This window comes from Lygodium microphyllum, chromosome 29, assembly GCF_053477565.2.
Source record: "Lygodium microphyllum isolate KBCC chromosome 29, Lygodium_microphyllum_v1.1.10, whole genome shotgun sequence".
NCBI lineage: Eukaryota > Viridiplantae > Streptophyta > Polypodiopsida > Schizaeales > Lygodiaceae > Lygodium > Lygodium microphyllum.
The window spans coordinates 30408414-30432183 of NC_141163.1; the positions used below are offsets into that span (position 1 = coordinate 30408414).

General features: G+C 40.3%; 1 protein-coding gene across 4 annotated transcripts; it reads left to right on the forward strand.

Annotated features, from left to right (window-relative positions):
* Positions 1-18518: 18518 nt before the first annotated feature.
* On the forward strand, positions 18519-20780 carry LOC148010492 (protein ELF4-LIKE 3-like). 4 transcript variants are annotated; one of them, XM_087671396.1, is made up of 2 exons: positions 18519-19163; positions 19486-20780. In XM_087671396.1, exon 2 carries the CDS (start codon positions 19635-19637, stop codon positions 20025-20027), a length of 393 nt encoding a protein of 130 aa, XP_087527522.1. In that variant the 5' UTR covers positions 18519-19163; positions 19486-19634; the 3' UTR covers positions 20028-20780. The 4 variants fall into 4 exon arrangements, with proteins under 4 accessions (XP_087527522.1, XP_087527523.1, XP_087527525.1 ...); XM_087671397.1 differs by having other exon boundaries at positions 18519-19159; XM_087671399.1 differs by having other exon boundaries at positions 18519-18688.
* Positions 20781-23770: the final 2990 nt, after the last annotated feature.

A 23770-nucleotide genomic window follows, 5' to 3' on the forward strand; every position in this document is an offset into this window, starting at 1 on the left:
TTCATGCTGAAATATTTTGAAATGATGTACTTTCACTAGTACTTGGTGGGTAGCAGCTTTGGTTACACTTTTCTCGCCATTTTCTCTCGATTTTGGTGATTTTTTGGTCATTTTCTAGCAGTAAACAGCAAGCAGTTTTGAACTGTCTACAGTCTTCTAGCCTGCATTATGGCGAGTTCGTCCACTGAACATGCTATTTTCAACATCACTAAGTTTGATGGTACGAATTTATCTTATTGGAAGAGCCAAATTTGGCACATATTGGTGTAGAAATTGCAGATCAAACCTTTGAGGTTGAGCGGGCATCCGCCTGCAACTATGCCAGATGAGGAATGGATTGAGCTTGATGAGTTATGCAAGTCCACTATTGTATTATCTCTCATAGAATAGGTTCATTACAATGTATTTGAGGAAGAACAAAGTGCATGGCAGTTGTGGGATAAAATCAAGAATCTCTATGACAAGAAAAGTCCAATGAGTCAGATGCATTGGCTGAAGCAGCTTATGGATCTGCACATGAAGGAGAATGTGACCATGTCTGCTCACTTGAGCCAATTCCATGCTATACTCAAGAACTTGACATGACACCACTTTTGCAGAGGATGTCACTCCTCTTTTCTTGCTTGGTACTCTTAATGAGTCATGGGATGTATTCCGCACTGCACAATGTGCCTCTATTGCTACCTTGAAATTATCTGATGTTGAGAGTGCTCTTCTGTAGGAAGAGGTTAACCGTAAGAATTTGGATGCCTCTCATATATTGCATGCTATGATAGTTAGAGGTAGGAATGATGGATATGGAAAGCATGGCAGTGGCAGTGGGGCCATGGACGGGATTCTTAGAAATCTCGGTCCAAGTCTCGTGGGAAGTCACGTAGCAAATCCCGTGGCAGGAATGCAAATGTTACTTGTCACCATTGTGGAAAAAATGGCCATATTAGGCCACAATGCCATGAACTGCTCAATGAAAGGCGCAAAGATAAGGGGAAAGACAAAGTGCAGGATAAGTCTTCTGATCGCAGCATAGTGCCTGCAAAGTCCATTGTGAAAATTGAAGAGATCAATGTTATGCAGCCTGAGGATATTGATGATGATGATTATATCTTTGCAGCTTCTTCTAGTGCTTCGCAGATGACAGAGATACACTCTATGTATGCACAATGTTGGCTCTTGGACTCAGGTGTGTCCTTTCATGTGACACCTTGTCAAGAGTGGTTTCATTCATACCGTACTGTTTTGGATTCTGTGCGCTTGGGTGATGACAACTCTCTTGATATTGTGGGCATTGGTGATGTTAGGCTGCAGTTTCCTTCTGGCAGCAGTTTTGTTATGCAAGATGTATGTCATGTACCTGCTTTGACATGCAGTCTCATGTCAGCTGGATAGGTTGATGACGTAGGTTATCATGTATCTTTTGAAGACTCTACATGGAAGATCACTCGTGGGGCAGACTTGTGATTGCGAGAGGGTTGGCAGCCTCTATCCCTTGATTGTATCAACTTCTTCCCTTGATCGTGTTTTGTCTGTGGGTTCTATTCCACATGTATCTCTTTGGCATGCCCGTTTGGGCCATATGTCTTTGAAGGGAATGAAAATGCTTTCTGGTTTGCGGTACTTACCGCCCCTTGTTTATGCATATTTTGATTCATGTGAGCATTGTCTTTATGGCAGGCATACTAGGTCTACGCATAAAAAGTCTGGTAGGCCACGCATGAGTGAGCCCTTGGCATTGGTACATTCGAATGTCAGTGGGCCCATGCCTTGTAAGTCTATGGGTGGTGCTAAGTATTTTATTACTTTCATAGACGATTTTTCACGGAAAGTTTGGGCTTATCCCATTAAGCTGAAATCTGTTGAGATGGCTTGCATTGGTTGAGAACCAGTTTGGGTATAGGCTAAAATGCCTAAGGACAGATAATGGGGTGAGTATGTCTCACGTGCTTTTGAGCAGTTATATGATGAGAGGGGTATTAAGCGTCAGTTGATCGCCCCCTACACCCCCCCCAGAATGGTTTGGTTGAGCAGATGAATAGAACCATCCAGGAGCGTGTACGTAGTATGCTTAGCCACGCAGGCCTACCATAGAGCTTTTGGGCTGAGGCAGTTAGTACAGCTGTGCATATCATAAACAGTTCACCTTCTAGTGGTTTGGATTTCCAGGTTGCTGAGGAGGTATAGACTGGAAAACCTCCCTCTTATGCACATCTCCGTGTCTTTGGATGTGAGGCATTTTGCCATGTGCCCATGGACAAGAGAAGTAAGCTAGATCCTAAGAGTGTCAAATGCATTTTTCTTGGTTATGGGGATGCAGGCGAGATGGGTTACCATCACTAGGATCCGTAGGTGCAGAAAGTCATCCGTAGTCACAATGTAGTTTCCATGAAGACAATATGCATAGGCAGCTTGAGAGAGTTGTTGAGATCCGCAAGGTCATATTTCAGGAGGAGCCGAGAGCTCCCGCACAGCCAGTTGGACAGCCTACAGCTGTAGCAGATGCTCATGGTCAGAGTGTTGGACAGGCAGCAGAGCCTACCATGAGACATAGATTTCAGCCCTCAATGCATTATGTCTTGGTTACAGATGCAGGAGAGTCTTTCACTTATGATGAGGCTATGCGCAGAGGTGACAGTCACTCCTGGGAGAGGGCTATGCAGTCTGAGATAGACTCCTTGCATAAGAATGAGACTTGGGATTTGGTTTCCTTGCCTAAGGGCAAGAAGGCTTTGCCATGCAAGTGGGTGTACAAGCTGAAAAGTATCCCTGGACACCCCAAGCCGGCATACAAGGCTAGATTGGTAGCAAAGGGTTTTAAGCAGGAGCATGGTGTGGACTTTGATGAGGTCTTTTCTCCTGTGGTTAAGATGACCACCCTGTGCTTAGTCTTGGCTTTGGTTGCTCAGCTTGACTTGGATTTATACCAGATGGATGTCAAGACAGCTTTCTTACATGGGGACTTGCATGATGAGATTTATATGGAGCAGCCTAAGGGCTTTGCAGAACCTAGCAAGGAGCACCTAGTGTGCAAATTGAAGAAAAGTCTTTATGGCTTGAAGCAAGTACCTAGGAAGTGGTATCATAAGTTTGATGCCTTTATGCAATCACAGGGCTACAACAGGAGTGCTATGGATCCGTGTCTTTACATGAAGAAAGTCCGTGATGGTTCTTTATTGATTTTGGTCCTCTATGTGGATGATATACTGATAGTAGGGAAAGCTCATGATGAGCTAGATGCTCTTAAGGCTCAGCTCAAGAAGAGCTTTGAGATGAAAGATTTGGGACAGGCCGCTCACATACTTGGTATGCACATTAGACGCGACAAGCATCAAGGACTCCTCTACTTGTCACAAAGGGAGTACATTCATAAAGTCCTTGAGCGCTTCCGCATGCAGGACGTAAAGCCTATTGGCTGTCCATTGCCTTCTTATGTGAAGGTATCACAGGCTGATTGCCCGCAGACAGATGAGCAGAGGGATGAGATGGCCAATATTCCCTATGCATTCGCAGTGGGTAGTCTTATGTATGCCATGATAGCCACTCGTCCAGATATTGCCTTTGCAGTTGGTGTTGTGGCATGCTATATGGCTACACCTGGCAAGAAGCATTGGGATGTCGTGAAGGGTATCATGAGGTACCTGAAGGGCATTGCAGATATGTGCATATGCTATGGCAGCCAGGATATAGGAGTCGTGGGGTAAACTAACTCTGATTATGCAGGACATGTAGATAGTAGGAAGTCCACTTCCGGCTATGTATTCACATATGATGGGGGTGTTGTTTCTTGGATATCCAGGGTGCAGAAATGCACGGCCCTTTCTACTACAGAGGTCGAGTATGTTCCAGCCACCACTGAGGCTTCCAAGGAGGCCATTTGGTTGGGTCATTTGGTTTCTGACCTAGGTATTGATGCTATCCCTACACTGCATTCGGATTCTATGAGTGCTATTCAGTTAGCTAAGAATCCGGTCTTCCATGCAGAGACAAAACACATTGAGGTGAGGTATCACTTCATACATGGGATCGTTGAGGACAAGTCTGTTGAACTTGTCAAGATCTTGACTAACCAGAGTCCTGCAAATCTGCTCACGAAAAGCCTCTCTACAGAGTGCTTTGCCTTCCTCAGGAGGTTGATGGGCGTGGGATGAGATGATGTCTTTCCTCATTCTGTTGTACATGTGTACATGTCACACTGTCTTTTTCTTTTTCTTTTCACTCCTCACTAGGGCAGATTCACCTTTTAAGTGGGAGGTTGTTGGGGGTAAAGGCGCCTCCGCCTAGCCGCCTATGTATTACTATACTAACAGTCACCACCATTGCACACTGCAGGTGGCGGGCGCCCGTCACCGTCACTTTATTCTTTATTCTTTTAGTGACAGTTTGAATAAAGGAAGGCCCGGTCACACATTGTGACTGTTGGAGTTTCCATTTCTTGTCTCTCTCTTTCTTGCTCTTGCTCTCCCGCCATAGCTCTCGAGTGGAAGCTTCGATCCTTCTTACCTTTCAATGGGGAGATGGGATGGTGATGTGCATGGATATGAATTTCAGTTGACTACTAAGAAGACTCCTTTAGGTCTGTTGGAGGAGGCACCTCACAAGGATGGATTCTTCGTCTCCTCTTTGCGACAAACCCTCTCTTTGTTTCTCTTCACCCCCTTGTGTTTTCTCACTCATTCTCCTCTCTCTCTCTCTCTCCCTCTCTCTCTTTCTCTCTTTCTTTGTTATCTTTCATGTTTATTTTCTCTCTCTCTCTCTCTCTCTCTCTCTCTCTCTCTCTCTCTCTCTCTCTCTCTCTCTCTCTCTCTCTCTCTCTCTCTCTCTCTTGTTCTCTCTTTCTTTCCTTTCTTCTTCTCCCTCTCTCATTTTCTCTCTTTCTCCCTCAATGCATCTCATTCTCAAGAAAAACAAACAAAAGAAAAGAAGAAAGAACAAGAACAAACCAAGAGGATGGATTCTTCATCTCCTCTTTGCGATGGCCCCTCTTCTTCACTTTCTCCTCTTCTTTGCGAATGACGATGGCAGCGTGGTGGCCGCAGTAAGAAGCTCTCCTTCTCTCTCTTCCTCTTCCTCTCCCTCTCCCTCCTAAAGCCATGATCTCTTTCGCTCTCTGTCAAACTCTTTGCGACAAACTGGTGCGCTCGGGCTTCACGCGTTTTTTTTCTCTAAGTACCGTTGCTATTTGTGTCGCATTTGCAAATAGCGATGCCACTAATTTGCGTCGCAAACACCCATCGCTATGCCCCTATATCCTTGTAGTGAAGGGTTGTGGCGGTTGAGAAGAGCTCTTTATGGAGGGGATTTTGGCAAATCAGTAATCTGAAACTTCTAAGATGCAATTTGATGCTCAAATCACAAATCTGAAGGTTCTGCTGGCTTCGAAAGGGCGATAAAAACATAAGACACTTGCATAGAAATCTTCCAAATCACTCATTCTTTGTGTTCAGAGTGCTGTTTGCTACCTGTAAACTGTGATCGTGACGAGCCCGATTTACCAATCCTTCTTTTTTTTTCATTAAATCTCTAAAACTGGCTAAAAAAGCCACTTACTTTTTTTACATGACACCCTATTCTAGAAAATTCTTAGGATATTTACAATAAGTAATATAAAAAATATGCTAGTTTTGTCCAAAAATCCAATATTTTTGGACCATCCATACTATACACATTAACATTAATGACTGGCTTATAACTCTCATTCACGTGGTAACTTTCGTGATGGGTGGCTACAGTCCTTGTCAATGCCCGAAAAAAATATTGTTACGATCCTCGGTTTTTTTAAATTAAAAAATTGTTAGTTATTAACATTAGTTAGTTTTAACTTTAGTTAGTAACCTTACTAACTTATTAATTGACTAACTAACTTTCAAACTAACCAACTTTTAATTGCGTGGAAGTATTACGCACGCACGCACACACACACACACACACACACACACACACACACACACACACACACACATGCATGCATGCATGCATGCACACACATGTACTTTTTCACAGTCCTTTCTTATTCTAAACACACAATCTAGGGTAACACATTCACTTAACCCGCTCACATGCACAATGTTTTTAGTCTCTTTTTCAAATAGTATAGAAAAAACCCCTTATTTTTATGAGTAAATAATAATAGCAAAACCTGCCCTTGTTTAGTGAGATTACTAATTCAACATTCTTTCCCTCTTTCCCTTGTATCCACATTGGAGATGCTCTACCTTAATTGCTGAGAATCTCCAAATTGGAGGTTCATCACCACTACTAGTTTTAGCTCTGCAGCTATAAATGCATGGCATCATTGGATGTTTGAGAAACATTGATCCAAGCTTTCAATCCTCAGTTTTTGTATGCTCCTTTGAAGTTCGTATTCACACCAAATCTTTGTCTCTAACATGGCCATGGCAGTAGCAGTAGCTTCGACTTCTCAGGTTGACTAAATACCTCAATGATCTAATATCAGTTTTTCCTTTGCTCTGCAATGCTCAAACTGTAATAAATCTCATGTTCATTCCTTTGATTAATCACCACTAGTCTTTGGTCTTAAGGATTTATTTTAAATCATGAGTGCTATATCTATAATTTGATTGAATTTTGTAGTCTAATGCATTGGTCATCCTCTTGTGATAGTATTAAAGCCATTTTATCCAAGCTTTCAATCCTCAGTTTTTGTATGCTCCTTCCAAGTTTGTATTCACACCAAATTTTTGTCTCCAACATGGCCATGGCAGTACCAACAGCTTTGACTTCCTAGGTTGACTAAATACCTCAATGATCTAATATTAGTTTTGCCTTTGCTCTCCAATGCTCAAACTGTAATAAATCTCACGTTCGTTCTTTTGATTAATCACTACCAATCTTTGGTCTTCAGGATTTCTTTTAAATCATGTGTGCTATATCTATAACTTGATTGAATTTTGTAGTCTAATGCATTGATCACCCTGTTGTGATAGTATTTAAACCATTTTAAGCACTCCTTACTAATGATAGAATTGATTACATGTATCTTTTCTACTTGCCCCAACAAATCTTTGCATTACTGGTTGCATGATATGAGTTATTTCATTAAAAATATTTTATATTTCCCTTGAAGATTATAGATTCTAGGAGAAGGGAGTAAATCATGTACATCCAATCGAGGAGTTAAGAAATTTCATATTTATTATCATAGAGATCCTATGCATTCTTGGTGCGTAGATCGGATGATGTACGCTCGCGTAGTGAATGCCGGAAGGTCCCCAAGAACAATAGAACTCTACTTTTTGCACAAAATTCAAGGTAAAAAGCATGAACGACATGAACAAGAGACCAATTGGGTGCAATCTCCCCCCATGCCTTGTGTGAGCGCTCCACAAAGCATGTATTTTTTGTATTAATCATCTTCAAGCTCAAATAATAGCCCAAATTACAAAATAGCAAGCTTTTAGCTTTTGAGTTTGCTTTAGCACAAAATAGAAATAAAGCTAATGGACGGTGCCCAAAGAGTCTGGCATACCCAATACAATGTCCAAGTACAAATAACATAATCGTGCGCCCATGCGCATACAAAATAATAATAAATATCCAATGCCTCAATAAATAGGCGTGACAAAATATAGGCGCCATGCCTAAGGTATGCGCCCATCAAAATATAAGTGATAAATCGAATACTCACTATCCTCCAATGCTTTCCTCCGCCCACTGCTGCTATCTCTACACATCAACTGAAGCATTCACAATCGTTAGTAAAATAATACAATTAAACCGACAAAAGTGAATACCTAGCAGTCTTCAGCTACATAAATAAATCAACTGGTTAGAAATCAATCCTAACCTTAATTTATTATGAGTGCGCACTCTAAACTCATAAACGTTTATTAATTTAATATGCATTTTGCGGAATCACCCGCTATGGAATCACCCATGTACACACTAAATTAATGAAACGCCCGAAAAGGACAGGCGTCCCTATCAACTTCTCGCACAAAGAATCCACTTTGTGTATGAGCCCCGGTCATCAAAGTTTACGGAATCCACCGTAAAACCTCACGGAATCCACTGTGGCATGGAATCCACCGTGAAATATGCCTCCTGGCATCATACCCCCGGGGTGGGATAGCAATTGACCTCAATTGCTATTAGCTCAATGTGGAGCTAACAGAGTGGGGAAAGCATTTAAGTCTCTAGCATGCATCCATTGTGCTTCTTCTACAGGATGGTTCTTAAATTTAACTAGATATCTAGAATATCTTCGGCCAGTTCTAGTGGTCATAAAATCAGTATCTATGATAGCTTCAGGTTCAAGTATTTCAGTCTCTTCCTCTAACAAAGGTGGGTTTTCATAAACAGGATGTACAGGTAATTGGCCTCTAAAGGGTCGTAATAAACTAATGTGAAATGTATTGTGAATTTTCTAGTGAGGTGGTAATTCTAACTTAAATGCATTGTCATTAATTTTGTGAATGATCTTAAATGGTCCATAGAATCTAGGGGCTAATTTCACAACTGGGTGTCTATCTACACTTTGTAGTCTACGTTTTTCTATTCTCAACCAAACATAGTCATCAACTTTGAAATTCATTGCTTGTCTTTTCTTATTGGCTTGTTTGTTATATGATTGTTGGGCTTTGGCAATCATGGCTTTAACCTCATCAAAAATAGTATTATGCATACTAGCAATATCATCAGCACTCTGAATTCTATTTGACAAAGATGCAACAGGTGTAGACAATCTATAACCATAAATCACTTCAAACGGTGCTTTCTTTGTAGATGTGTGTGGTGTATTGTTATATGCAAACTGTAATATATGCAAATGTGTATCCCATGTCTGTGGTTTAGAAATAGTGTAAGCACGTAAAAGATCTAGTATAGTAAATCAATTTTTGTGCCAAGGTTAGCAAACAAAGTAATCCAAAAGTTGTTACAAAATCTAGAATCACGATCAGAAATAATAACTTTTGGTAATCCATGGTTAGTGAAAACAGTTTTCAAAAACAATTGTGCTGCCTGTGATGCTGTTAAAGTTTTCTTACATGGAATGAAATATGCTTGTTTACTAAACCTGTCCACTACTGTCCAAATCATATCATAGTTAGATTTAGTATTAGGTAGACCATTAATGAAATCCATTGAAATTTGTTCCCATGGTCTTGACGGAATAGATAAAGGCATAAGTAATCCATATTGTTTACCATGATGTCTCTTAACTCTTTGACAAATCAAACATTCAGAAACAAAGTTAGATACATCAGTGTCCATATGCGGCCAATAAAAATCTTTAGTTAATGTACGTAAAGTAGATATGATACCTCTATGACCTTGATATGGAGGACAATGAATCTCATTCAAAACAAAAGATCTGAATGGAACTGTAACACATAATCTCTTTTCATTAAACATAAATCCATCATTATAAGATAGTGAATCAATAGGAATCAAGTTATTTTGAACTAATTTATTCCAATCAGCATGAAAAGTAATATCTTGATGATAAGTTTCTTTCATAGCAATTAAAGAATCAAAAGATATAACAGAAATATTATGAATGGCAAGTCTTCTACTTAATGCATCAGCCACACTACATTTTCTTTACCGGGTTGATATTGAATGATAGGATGAAAAATTTGAATAAAGGATGCCCATTTGATATGTCGGTCAGATATTTGAGGTTGGCTAAGTAAATGTCTAATACTTTGCTGATCGGTCTTAGTCATAAATTCTGAACCCATTAAGTAGTGTTTCCACTGTCTTGAGGCTTGTACGACAGCTAATAATTCTTTGTCATATGTGGAATATTTCAGTTCAGAGGGTTTCAGCTTACAACTAGAATAGGCTATGGGATGATTGTCCTGCATAAGTACGGCTCCTATTCCTGATCCACTAGCATCAGTCACTACTAGAAAGAATGGTCTATTAATATCAGGCAACTGTAGTACAGGAGCATGGGTTAATGCATGTTTCAATAAGTCAAAGGAAACAATACCTTTCTTCAGAAGTTTAGTTAATGGTAAAGCAAGTAATGAAAAATTACGCACAAACTTCCTATAGAAACTAGCAAGACCTAGGAATGATCGTAACTCATGCACATTTTTAGGTACATGCCAATTCAATATTGCATCTATTTTCTTAGGGTCAACTTTAATGCCATCAGATGATACAATATGACCTAAATATTCAATTTCTGTTTTAAAGAACTCACTCTTTTTCGGATTTGCATACAATTGATTATCTTTTAATAACTGGAAAACCAAGGACAAATGCTCATAATGTTCTTTCTCATTTTGACTAAACACCAAAATATCATCAAAGAAGACAATAACACAATACTGATATTTTAAAAATATACGGTTCATCATTCTACTAAATGTAGCAGGTGCATTAGTCAATCCGAAAGGCATCACTAAAAATTCATAATGACCAAACTGTGTCCTAAATGCAGTCTTGAATATGTCAAAGTTATCTAGTCTCACCTGATGATAACCAAACTTAAGGTCTATTTTACTAAATATGGCAGAACCTTGCAGTTTATCCATAAGGTCATCAACTCCAGGAATTGGATACCTATTCTTTACTGTGATCTTATTTAAAGCACGATAGTCAATGCACATACGATAGGTATTATTCTTTTTCTTTACTAATAAAACAGGTGCACCAAATGGAGAACTACTAGGTCTAATCAATCCTCTATTTAGTAATTCCTCAACTTGAGTTTGAATTTCTTTTTGCTCTATCTAGTTATGCCTATATGGTGCTTTACAAGGTGGTTGTGTACCAGGAATCAAATCTATTTTATGGTCTTCTGGACGTGAAGGAGGTAAACCAGGTGGTAGATCTTCGGCAAAACAGTCTTTAAAGTGTGCAAGAAATTCTTTATGCCTAGGGTGCATATGATTTTCTTTAACTTGCAGTTCATTCACCCAAATGAGATAAGATTTACTACTTTTGTGTAATGCACGTTTAGCTTGAGTATGCGAAAGCAGTGGGAAAGCATTAGATGCATGCATACCATACAATGTAATATGTTTTCCTTGAAAATTAATATTAATTGAATGTGTGGAATAATCTATATCTGGGTTATGCTGATGACGCCAAGGCATACCTAAAATAATGTCACTGGACTGTAATGGTACAACTAGAAAATTTCTTCTTTCAGTGTATTGACCAATTTGAATTTCTAAGTCATGCACTTCCTGTGTACCATTATACCTAGTGCCTAAGAATGCTGCTTTAATGCGATAATGCGTAGGTACAGTCTGTAACTTCAATTCTTTTACTAGCTTTGCAAAAATCATGAGTACTATCATCATCATGCAAAATAATCTTTTCCTTTCCATGCACTAAACATTTCATTGTCAATAAAGAATGTGGAGTTGGCATACCTGGTAAAGTATCCGAAGGAGTAGTAGTGTCGTCCTCATCTTCCGTGAAATCAGGCATATCTTCATGTTCTTCATCTTCCATTGCTCCAAGGTAGTTGATATGGACAGGTGGCTTCTTCGAATGGCAATTTGCTGCTAGATGTCCAGGCTGGTGGCATTTATAACATACTATAGGCTTGGCTTTGGTTACATTGTTGGCAATGGTAGGAAGTCTAGGGATATTAGGATCTGGCTATGGAATAGGCTTGGGGTTTTGGTTGGTATTGGATGGTAAAGCAGGTGGTTTTGCCCAATTCTTACGGAAAGATGATGAAGGAAAACGACCTGGATTAAATCTTCTAAAATTTGAGTTGAATTGCTTAGATCCATAGTTACCATTGGGTTGGAATTGCTGTGGACGTCTGTCTCTTCCTTGCAGCTTGTCTTCAATGTCGTGAGCTAATGAAATTGCGTCTTCAAGAGTTGCAGGCTTGAACATATTAACTTCAGCGTAGTAATGTCCAAGTAGTCCAGACATATACTTGCGCTTGTGTGTTGCTTCAGGTACGTCTTCAAGCATGCGTAACTGGAGTAATGCATTCCAAAAGCGTTCAGTGTACTGAGGAATAGGCTCACGATCATGTTGCTGAAGAAGGTCCCATTGCTTTATGGCTTTTTCATGGAATTGTGGAGGAAGGAAATTCTGCATAAACTTCTTCTTGAAATTCTCCCAAGTAGTGGGACAATCTATACTTTTACGAACCACGGTCCACCAAAGAGATGCTCTATCCACTAAATGATTAGTGACACACTTGATTTTATCTTGTTCTGCATAGGTTTCCTCATGAAAGTAGTCATCAAACTGACTAATGAATGCAAGAACAGTTTCTCCCTCTCGAGTGCCATTGAAAGTACGAAATTTGAAATTTCTTTTACTTATCTTTGTTTCCTTGCAGATGGATTGAGCTTCGAGAGTTGCGTCGATGGTACGTTGGATAAGATCTTCAGATTGAGGTTCCTCTTTGTCGGTAGTCGATCTTTGTAAATTAGCCAATTGAACTTGCAATGCTTGCCTAGCTCGTCGTTCTTCATCCAATTGCATCATAATTAAGTCCAGCTTTTGCTCCATCGTAGATTCAGGTAGGTCGCCTTTAGCCATTAAATCATCCATATGTGGTTCCGTCATCCTGTAAAACTCAAAAGACCTCTCACTCTCAAAATCAAGTTAGCGGGATGAGCGTAGCTCAAGATCGGGTATACAAGGCTTATATACTTTTGGGTGTGGCTTTCACAATCTTCGTCTTTGACTATTGTGGGATTTGTAATTTTTGCAAAATCAGCATTTTAATCTTCTGTGTGTGCTCAAAATGCTTCAGCAAACCTGCGTATGCGTAGAGTACCTTCCAATGAACAACTTTGCAGTTCGGAGTTTCTGCGCAGGAACAGCCCTTCTATGAGTTTTGAACAGAAGTCAGTTTTGACTTCAGGTGACTTGTCTGACTTGCAGAGTTGCAGACTTATGTGACTTGCAGAGTTTGAAGACTTGCAGAACTTGATTGCTTTATCTGACTTGCAAAATTTCGACTTGATAGACTTGCAGAACTTGATTGCTTGTGTGTGACTTGCATATTTGATATGACTTATCTGATTGAGGCTTAAATGATTAAGCTTTTAAGCTTAATAACAAAAAACGTCGAATCGTGGGGAGGGGGCCGTTTTTTCAACGCGACGAAAAATTCGCGGCACATTCTGATACCTCGCGATGAGATTTTTAGAAGCTTAAAGCTTCTCTAAGTTTCTAAGCTTTAATTTTTAAAGCTTTGAAGATATGAAGATTGAAACTTATCTTTGCAACTCCGCGACTTCTATGTGAGGATGTAGGAGTGGTCCTCCGCTGCTGCAGGCCGGTCCTTCGCGATCTGATGATGGAAACAGAGGTTCTTGATCGCCAGGAATCCACCCGTATCGACCGTTCGCGACGAGATTGACCGTAGAGCTCGATCGTTCCAGGAGCTACGCCTTCGCACAAGATGGATAGCGATTGGAAGCTCTTGATCTCAGCTTTGCTCTGATACCATTGGTGCGTAGATCGGATGTTGTATGCTCGCATAGTGAATGCCGGAAGGTCCCCAAGAACAATAGAACTCTACTTTTTGCACAAAATTCAAGGTAAAAAGCATGAACGACATGAACAAAAGACCAATTGGGTGCAATCTCCCCCCATGCCTTGTGTGAGCACTCCACAAAGCATGTATTTTTTGTATTAATCATCTTCAAGCTCAAATAATAGCCCAAATTACAAAATAGCAAGCTTTTAGCTTTTGAGTTTGCTTTAGCACAAAATAGAAATAAAGCTAATGGACGGTGCCCAAAGAGTCTGGCATACCCAATACAATGTCCAAGTACAAATAACATAATCGTGCGCCCATACGCATACAAAATAATAATAAATATCCAACACCTCAATAAATAGGCGTGACAAAATATAGGCGCCATGCCTAAGGTATGCACCCATCAAAATATAAGTGATAAATCGAATACTCACTATCCTCCAATGCTTTCCTCCGCCACTGCTGCTATCTCTACACATCAACTGAAGCATTCACAATCGTTAGTAAAATAATACAATTAAACTGACAAAAGTGAATACCTAGCAGTCTTCAGCTACATAAATAAATCAACTGGTTAGAAATCAATCCTAACCTTAATTTATTACGAGTGCGCACTCTAAACTCATAAACGTTTATTAATTTAATATGCATTTTGCGGAATCACCCGCTATGGAATCACCCATGTACACACTAAATTAATGAAATGCCCGAAAAGGACAGGCGTCCCTATCAACTTCTCGCACAAAGAATCCACTTTGTGTATGAGCCCCGGTCATCAAAGTTTATGGAATCCACCGTAAAACCTCACGGAATCCACCGTGGCACGGAATCCACCGTGAAATATGCCTCCTGACATCAATTCTAACAGGGGTCGTAGTTCTACTATGCATAATTGTAGATGTTATAGAGCCTTCTAGGCCTTTTAATCGAGAAAATGGGTTGGAAGAACCCATGAGAAGGTGATTTTCTTCCCAAGGTAGAAATTTTATAAGACCAATTTGAAGGAATCTATTGTAAGAGCACATGGGACACATGGCATAGGTACCAATGGTTTTTCTACTAAAACAATGAGGAACTATGTAAGGAGTTTGTCTAAAGTAAGATGCCTTTATGCACTTAAAAGGAAAAGGAAAATGGAGAGGAAGAAGAGGATTTATTTTGACTCGTGATTGAGAATGCGAATGATAAACAAGGGATTGTGTTTATTGCTAGACAAAAGACATTTCCTAAATATGACTTGAGGCCAAAATCCTAGCTAGAGAGCATGGGGTTATAATGAATGATTCCAATAGTGAGCCAAGGGTAGGCTTGGTGGGTACACAAAGTGTGTCTTGGTCTCAAGGCTCGGCTAATGAAAGGAACCCAATGGGGGATAGTGCATCATTGTTTAAGGACTGGGTTGTCCAACCTAATGCAAAACCTTGTAAGGTATTTAAAGAAACAGATGTAGACCCAATTGTGATATTAGATCATGACATCATAGAATGTTAAGCTTAACCTCACAGAAAGATAATGCCCCTAGACACAAATGCTTTATATCATCCGCCCATCCTTTGGCCCAATGTTGTGTGTGTGGTGAGAGTTCTTGGGGGACCGAGGAAGGGTTTCTCAGCACATCATTATTGAAGTTATGCTATCTTATTATACTTCATTAGGCCAAGAGGGATGTTCCATTTCCCTTCTCGGGTATGGGAGCTTTTGACATGTGTGATGTTGTTGATTTTTGTTGTGCAAGTTGTTTGGTTTGCATTCAAGGAGGGCTCCAATAGTTGTGATGTGGATTCTTTTAGACATCAAGTGTCTCTATCACATTGCCCTTGTTGTGTTTATTATTTTTTGGTTTAAGGTAAGGGGTGGGGAATTATTTATGATGTATTACATGGATCTAATGCCAAAGATTTGGGATAGGGATTGAGTGGTCTCTCTGAGAGAGATGCATTTGTTGCTTTTCCCCTCCCTTAAGGGTGCTCACAAGTTGAACATGAGTGTCATTTTAGCTAGGCTAATGGTCAATAGGTGTTATCCTTTCTTCCCTAAGGCAAGTAGCCTAGGTGTGAGTTCCTGGCTAGTTTCATGTCATCATGATAAAGTTGCATAGTGGGTGAGGGGCTAAAGCAAGTAGCCTAGGTGTGAGTTCCTGGCAAGTTTCATGTCGTCATGATAAAGTCCCAGAGTGGGTGAGGGGCCAGGGTGTGAGCAATTGCCTATAGTCTAAAACTATTTAAAGTCCTATTATGAATAAGCAAAAAGAAACAAAAGGCTAGAAGATACTTGCTGCCTTGTGAGGGTTTGGTAGGTGGTTCATAGATTTGAGCCAGGCTTGGGGCCAATGCCTTGTCCTTGGGACGAGACATATATGTGGGGAATAAGATTAGAATGAAGAAAAAGAACATTCTATCTGTTACCTTGCGAGATCCTAGTAGATTCTAGGTATGAGATAGGATTGGGGTCAATGTCTTGGTCCCCTTGGGGCATAATAGAACAATGATGGACACAAAAGAGAAGTAGAAATAAAGGGGCTTTAACATTTTTCCTTTTATACTAGAGCATCCTAAGTGATAGAAAGTTGACATAGGGTTCCTCTTCGTGTTAATGTGACTTATATGGGGTTGAGATGACTTCTACATCCTTATTTGGCTAGTTTGGGATCTCTTCTAGGTTAACTTAGATTCGCCTTATAGTGGGGGTAGTTATGGAGTGTCTAAAGCCCACAAATGAAGTTTCCACACTTAATAATATAGGAGCCATTTTGCAAGGCATCCAACGTGCAATTCATGGTGCATATCAAAGGCAAAGGTGAGACGGAGTGCAAAGTCAATATTATGGGAAGTGTAACAATGGATTAATGCGTGGTCTTTGCTCATAAGGGCCAAACATTGCATGCAATTATTGAAGTGCAAGCTCCTATTCTGTTGTTTGGTGTGGAGAGCATATGCCTAGTCATTTGATTCCATCCGTCCTAACAACAGAACCAAAATATCATAGCGTTTGCAAGCTTGAATACTGGACTTGATGGAATGTTTATTGATTCAAGTGGTTTGAGTGACATGACTATGGCTATCTCTCACTTAACCATTGCACATACTCACAAATGCTATAATGAACTCATTGATTTACCTTATTGTCATAGTCTATCCACAAAGCCTTATCGATAGCTCCATGACTCGAGTGATGCTCCTTAAGTAAGCTCCATTTGCATAGTTTCAATCACCACACTTGCTCCATGAAGGAGACGAAGAAGCAAAGAGTTTCACTTGCATTGGTCTCTCCCTCTCCATTTCCCTTTCTCTCTCAAGTGAGATGGAGGATCAAGAAGTAAGAAGAGAGTTCCACAAGATTACACACCATAAGAATGCACTTATCCATTCATTTTGTGGGTTTTATACATGGACTTGATTTTGGGAAATCTTACCCTTTCTTTGGCCTAAAGCCGGGCTTCTCTTATTTTGTGTATACCTTCTAATTATTAACTAGTCTTCCTAGTTTAGTGAGCCAAAGCCTCATGCCATCAATACCTCACTCCAACATATACTTCAATTCGCATAGAGTGAGCTTGGATCTAAAAACTAATGTACAATACAAGGTTCTTACCATATCATGTGCATTCAATGTAGGTATTGAATATGTGTGTGTTGGTGTATGGGAGTTTTGTGGATCTACATTTGTCTTCAATCATTTTTAATTTACAAACCTATCATTGGGTTCTTTTTAACTCTCCAAAGGGGTTAACTTGAGTGATTGAACAAGGTAATTTGTCAACTTAGCTACGTTACTAGCAGGCTCCTAACAATAGGCGAGTGTTCCTATTCTATTTGATAGTAACTTGTTAAATAATTGATCACTAGATAAACATCAATAAAGGGATTTTGTTGTTGCTTCACCTTCAACATATGCTATGGGGATAAATTTCCAATCTAGAGGCCCTTTGATTATCCAAGCACATGCTTCCCATTTGTAGGAAGAAGTAGTGCAACCTATATTTGAAAGTTATATTGCTTTAGAAGTCAAATATTTTGATAAGTCATGTTTGTGAAGAACTGGTTGCATTGTGAATTGTCTTCTTTAGGGATGGAAGCAATGCTCATAGAATACACCATTTTAGTGTTTCTTACCGGATGGAATTTGAGAAATTTATTCATGCCCTTAAACATGGTTTACATTTTTAAATATTTTGCTTATGAAACAACATTCCATATAGAATTTGAGTTACAAAATTGATTATGTTAAAAGCTAGCCCTAATTTAGATTGGTTGGGAAAAACACTTTTTGCAAGCAGTATTGGGGAGATACACATACTTGTGCAAGTCCATAGAAGATGGCCTACTTGTGAAAGTCCATAGACCTACCTTATCTCGCTCTGGGTGGTAGTGGCATTTCTTGCAATTTTATGAGTGTGGAATTGACAATCATGTGGCGGCACAAGATGGTTTGCAAGAGAAAGCTTAAATTAATGATAACGTTAAACCTTGGTGCTATTCCATTGACTGGGACATCCGAACATTGATCTTTCTCATGGTCTCATTCGCTGATGTTGCTAGCTTTGTGGTAAGAACACTCTTTTTTTGAATGGTTTGCAAGGTCATATGGAGGGGGAAGGAGTCCCCACTACCCTCACTCTGTTACCTTGTGTGAGACAGTGTGGGAGTGTGAGGCGAGGAACCCATGTCCAATCCCCCCCTACCGAAGCACCACATGACCTGGCTCTTAGGGGATGCGCGCTTGTGAGCTGGCGCTGGCCCATGTGAACGGACTCTAAGGAGGAGATTTAGGGTTAAGTAAAAATATCACGTGAGATTAGGGGAACTGAGAGTTAAAGGGATTCGGTGCACTTTTGCAGTGATCGAGTGGGTCGGCTGGGTGGGAGGTGCAAGATCCCCAGGCCTGGGAGGCTCGGAACCGAATCAGGTGCGGCGTATCGCTTGGAGCAAGACGATTGGTCGTCACGTGGGCTTTCGGCCGACGTGGACCAATGGGGGCGCAGCAAAAGGTTGCAGGATCTTGGGGCTCGAAAATCTTTTTCTGGGCGGAGAGAGGCCTTGCGAGGTCTCGGTCTTTTTCTATCTTTCTCTCTTTTCTCTCTCCTTCTCCTTCTTGAATTCCTCCTCTTCTTCTTCTTCTCTCTCTGTCTCTCTCGCCTGCCGTTTCTTCTGCCTCGCTCGCTTGTTTCCTTCCTTCCTTCCCTCTCCTTCTGCTCTTGCTTCTTCTTCTTCTTCTTCTGGGACGTAGGGCGATCTCGTTCCCATCTTCAGGCCGGTAACTCTGTGTGTGTGTGTGTGTGTGTGTGTGTGTGTGTGTGTGTGTTTTCCTCTCTGCGTCTGTGTCTGTGTCTGTCTTGCTGCTTGCCGCCTCTGAATTTTCCTTCTCCTGCCGCATTCTCGGACTGCAAATCAAATTTGTTGCCATGTTGAATCCGTGAGAGACAATCTTGGTAAAGAAAAAAAAGTCCGAGATATTGAACGTTTCCTGAATCCTGAGCAGTCGTCTGTTTCTTGAAGTCTCTTGGCACAGAGAGAGAGAGAGAGAGAGAGAGAGAGAGAGAGAGAGAGAGCACTCTGCTCCGCATCAACCCAAACCGGAAGCAGTGCTCCGTTGTCGCAACACAGCAGCATAATACTCTCTAATCCATGCTCTCTATTTAGAAAAAAGAGCGACTGTGAGCTCATATGAAGCCTTTGTGGCCGAATTCTTTTCAGGGATGATCTGATCACAGCAAACGCTCACACTGTAGGTCGTTTTCCCCACTACAAGCGCCTCTTTTCTGCATGTTCAAATGGGAAATGTTCAGCCGTTTCTTGTAAAAATTGTGGTTTCAGGCGTGTCATTGATGCCTCTGTGTATTACTTAATGCGTTTAGGCTAGTTTGATACTTGTTGCTCGTTTTAGCTCTTCTGCTGTGGTTTGAGGTTTATTGATGATCCATATTGACAATTTGATATTGGTTTTTGTCTTAGCCTTTGGCTTGGGGGTAGGACTTGCAGGTCTCTCTTTTCTTGCTTAAGTAGAAGCTGAAATTTGCTAGATCTGCTCAGTGGTTGGTTTTCTGTATGCAGAAGATCAGGAGGTTCGACTTGATGCCTTTGTCAGTCTCTCATACCAAGTGGGAGCTGAGGTTTTGGCTTCATGGACCAGCTTTGTGACCAGTAGTTGCTTCTCTCTATCAATAGCTCTCGCTGGTTATGCACTGTTTTGGATCTTCTCGATGAAGGAGGGTAATGCTGCTATAAGCCCCACGAACGGGAATGCTGTTGATTGCAAAGTTTGGGAGACTTTCCAGAAGAGCTTCAGTCAAGTGCAGACTATCTTGGATCAGAATAGAGTGCTCATTAGAGAGATCAACCAGAATCATGAAAGCAGAATACCAGAAAACTTGACAAGGAATGTTAGCCTTATCCGTGAGCTCAATAACAACATTGCTCGTGTGGTTGAGCTCTATGCAAAACTCTCTGCAGAATTTGTGCAGGCCATGTCAGAGAATTCTACAGATGGGGAGATGTTCAAGGCAGTCGCAACTACAACAACTCGATCAAATACAGACACTGATGGCTCTAACACTCCCTCATTCTCAGGTCAAAAGAAGCCCAGGCATGAGTAGGACATGGAAAGTCTGTGTGCTGGCTATATGGATGCCTGTTGTGATACATGCAAGATAGCACACTGGGATTCCAAGCCTGCACAATGCGTGCCATCATCCTTTGTCCTTTGTGTACTCTGATCCAAATAGCTCATGCATTGTTCATCACATCAGTAGACATCTGATGTGAAGTTCAATTTTGCCTTCATACATGGTCTTTTGATGGAAGTCAAGGATCCATTTCCCCATGTTGGAATTCAACCGATTCTTTGCTTCTGAGTTCTGGACATGTTCAGGTCAAGCAATCGGTTTCATTATCTTGTTAAAGATTACATTATGAAGCTTCAGCTCTATTGAGGCATCCATCTTCGTCAAACTTGCAAGCTGAGCTAAAAATGTATACTTTCAGGAAGTGATTTACCATCTGAATATTGATTATCTCTGGCTTCTGTTTTATAGTCTGCTTTTGGGATTGGAAGATTTGCTCACTTGCTGCAATGATTCAACACAAAAATTTGAACCTTATTGTATAGCATACAGGGTATCATCTACCTCCTTAGCAGAAAGAGGAGAGGATACAGTGATGTGGCTCTAGTGAAAGGATCCCTATAGGATCCATGTGAATATGGTGCTGAATAATGAAATATTTCATGGCAATCTATTGTTCTCAGAAATCATCAATCATTATCCTCTTGCTGAAACAGCAACTTGTCCCATATGAAATTATGTAAGTTCACTTGTATTTTTGAATTGACATTATTTAAGTTCTCTTGTATTTCCCATGAATTTGCATCAAAATCGAGTCATCACTTCCATTTGCGCCATATTGAAGTCCTTCTCATGTGCTTGGTACTTCAAATATTATGGCAAATAAACCACAGTTGCTAGGTACATATTTGGCCTACCAGAGAGGGAAGTAATTCTGCATGCCCTCTAGACTGTCTATCTTGATAATGCACACATATTCTTTCCTGATTTATCTACTAATTCTCAAGACGAAGAGCCTGCTCTAATGTTTGTTCTTTGTGTGTCAGAAGAGTAGGATTACAATTAACAGTTCAAAGCATGCAAGCACAAGGGAAACTCTAAAATCAACTGATAGGCTCTAAGAGACATGCCACTCTAAAGAGCTTTCATAATCTTGAGTCTAGGAAATCCTAAATGGTGTTTATAAGTGAAAAAACCTCCTCTTCAGCAGAATTTGCTACTTTCCATTCACCCTGCATCAAACTCCCAAGCAAACAATTGTGTTTAGTCGCTTAAATTGTTGGATCATGCTGTCTTTGTTTATGAACCTGAATTCTAATTTAGACAAACAAGTTCTCTTTAGAAATCTATATTCTTAGAATTCCTGCATGTGACTGTGTGCAGCCATCCGTGTAAAAATGTAAGCTAGCTACATAGCATCATATCGACCAACTCAGTATAGGTGGAGCACTTGGGTATGGTGGAAAAACCGGGACTCGGTGGTACATACTCAAATTAGATGTCACCCGCATATTTGTCTGACGACCTTAATATAAAATTTGGCGCAGTTACGAGTAAGTACGTCAGAAGTAATATAAGATTGTGGAAAGGAATTCCGTAGTATTTGTGTGTTTTCATAACCTTATACGTTGATAGGCTAGGATGCAGGATATTGTTAAGTGAGAAGTTGTAGAAGGGACAAGAAGATTACATGTATAGTTTTATGTTAAAGTGAGAAGTTGAAGGAATAAGAAGGTTATGTTCAGAGAGTGCATAGGATTTATGTGACTGCCTAACCTTTTACTTGTTAGGCAAAAAATGTCAGCTACAACCCATAAGGTGGACCAAAACAACTCAACCTCAAGCTACATAGTATATAGAGGAATAGAGAAGGTATCTATCTTCCAAAGACATTGGATTGAGTAGAAACATTAAAAAGGCAACAAGGATCAAGCCATCTACTTCTAGTGACTAAAGGGAATGCAAGAAATAATGGGAACATTGAATGAGTTCTCTATCCATTCATGATCACATGTAGATCCAAGCTTGTGAGTTAGTAGTTCTAGACTCCTTGAAAAAACTCATTTTGGGCTTGGACTTACATTGTTGTATGTCTAGTAACCAACCACGTGCTCAAATAGTCTCACTTACCATTCCATCATGTCTATTTATGTAGGATTGTGAGGTGTCTACTTCACAATCCATTTAGAGGCCCCTCTTAGTAGGTAATTGAGCCTCTTGTCCATGATTGGTCAAGCTCTATAGTCATTTGAGCTAGGTCACTTGGTAGTCCATAGGAGTCAAGGTCAACCACTCCACTCTTGGTTCAAGGATAGCGTTGCTCTTTTTCCTCTTGAATAGGGTATTTCACACACACACACACACACACACACACACACACACACACACACACACACACACACACACACACACACACACACACACACACAATGTTTAGGGTATTTCACAAATTGGTACATATCTATATGTGCTATGTTTTTCCAGATATGCAAAAGCCACAATATAAGGATTGGATTGAGCACAAATCTATATTCTAGTCTATCAGATTTGCCAAATTAGCTATGGGAATGCCTCATAGGGAACCCTAGTAGCTCTATTGTGGGTGTGTCCTTCAATATACTCTCCCCTATATTGGCTTGATGGATCTACATACTATTTTTCATATCTTGACCAAGGACAATAAGAAAAACAAAGGATATATGTTCACATGGTACATACACCTTGTGAGACCTCACGCTTTATTGAAACTTTGTGCAAGAACGTGCTGGTGCCTTTGGAATGAGCGCTTCCGTAAAGTCTACTACGCTGGTGATTGCAGACTTCTAATTTATCTCTTTTATCTTTGCCTTGTGAACCAAACCATCTAAACGAAGTACATAACTCAAGGGCTTGCGATGTTTAGTCATATGTAGCTTTGGAAATACCAATTGAGTGGAGAAACCTTTTGGGTTTTATTGGAGAGTCCACGTTCATATTTGCACCTTGTCCTCAAACTGCCATCTCCATCTTTCCATGTGTGACACCAATACCAATGCTTGTAGCTACCAACTTTTTAACCTTTTGCAACCCAAGTGTGTGTCTATATTGATTGCCCACATAGATGGAACATCGGTTCGAGAATGCAACACTACCTTGCTAGTTTTCTAGAAATGCCTCACATCATTTTTACAAAAGTAGCAAAACTTGTCCTTTTCCATTAGCTTAACTCACAGTCACTCCAAAAGATCGGAGCCAACTCCCTTACATGAACTAGACCATCACATTTCTTTCTTGAAGCCCAATGATTGTACTTGACCCTATTGGCTATTGGAGCTCTTCTCAAAGCCTATTTCATGGGATGAACCTCTCTCTCTAGACCTTGTTGCACTTGTGTGATGTTATTGTCAACAGGATTTGTTGCACCTTGAGTATTTTCTTCTTGATGCTTGTCTATAGTCATGTATATAACTTTCGGAAATAATTATAGCATGTTTAATTTGCTACATTGGATCAATCAAGACAGCATTTCACTTAGCATGCCCTCTTCTCTCTTGGAAGAAGCTTATCGCTGAACATTGGAGTATTTGTAATGACATCTCAAGTGCCTTGGAGGCAACTCTTAGCAAATGTGTGCTAAACATTATAGTACTTGCAACGACATCTGAAGTGCCTTAGATACAACCCCTAGCAAATGTGCACTTGTTTGCCATGAGAGTGGTCTCTCCAATAGAATTGTAAGCCAACTTGAATTATATACTTGCCTTTAAGAAAATCCATCTATTGAGTACATTGAAAAT

Excerpts from the sequence above, each read along its gene's own strand:
- LOC148010492 (XM_087671396.1), top strand. The coding sequence starts at position 19,635 with ATGAAGGAGGGTAATGCTGCTATAAGCCCCACGAACGGGAATGCTGTT.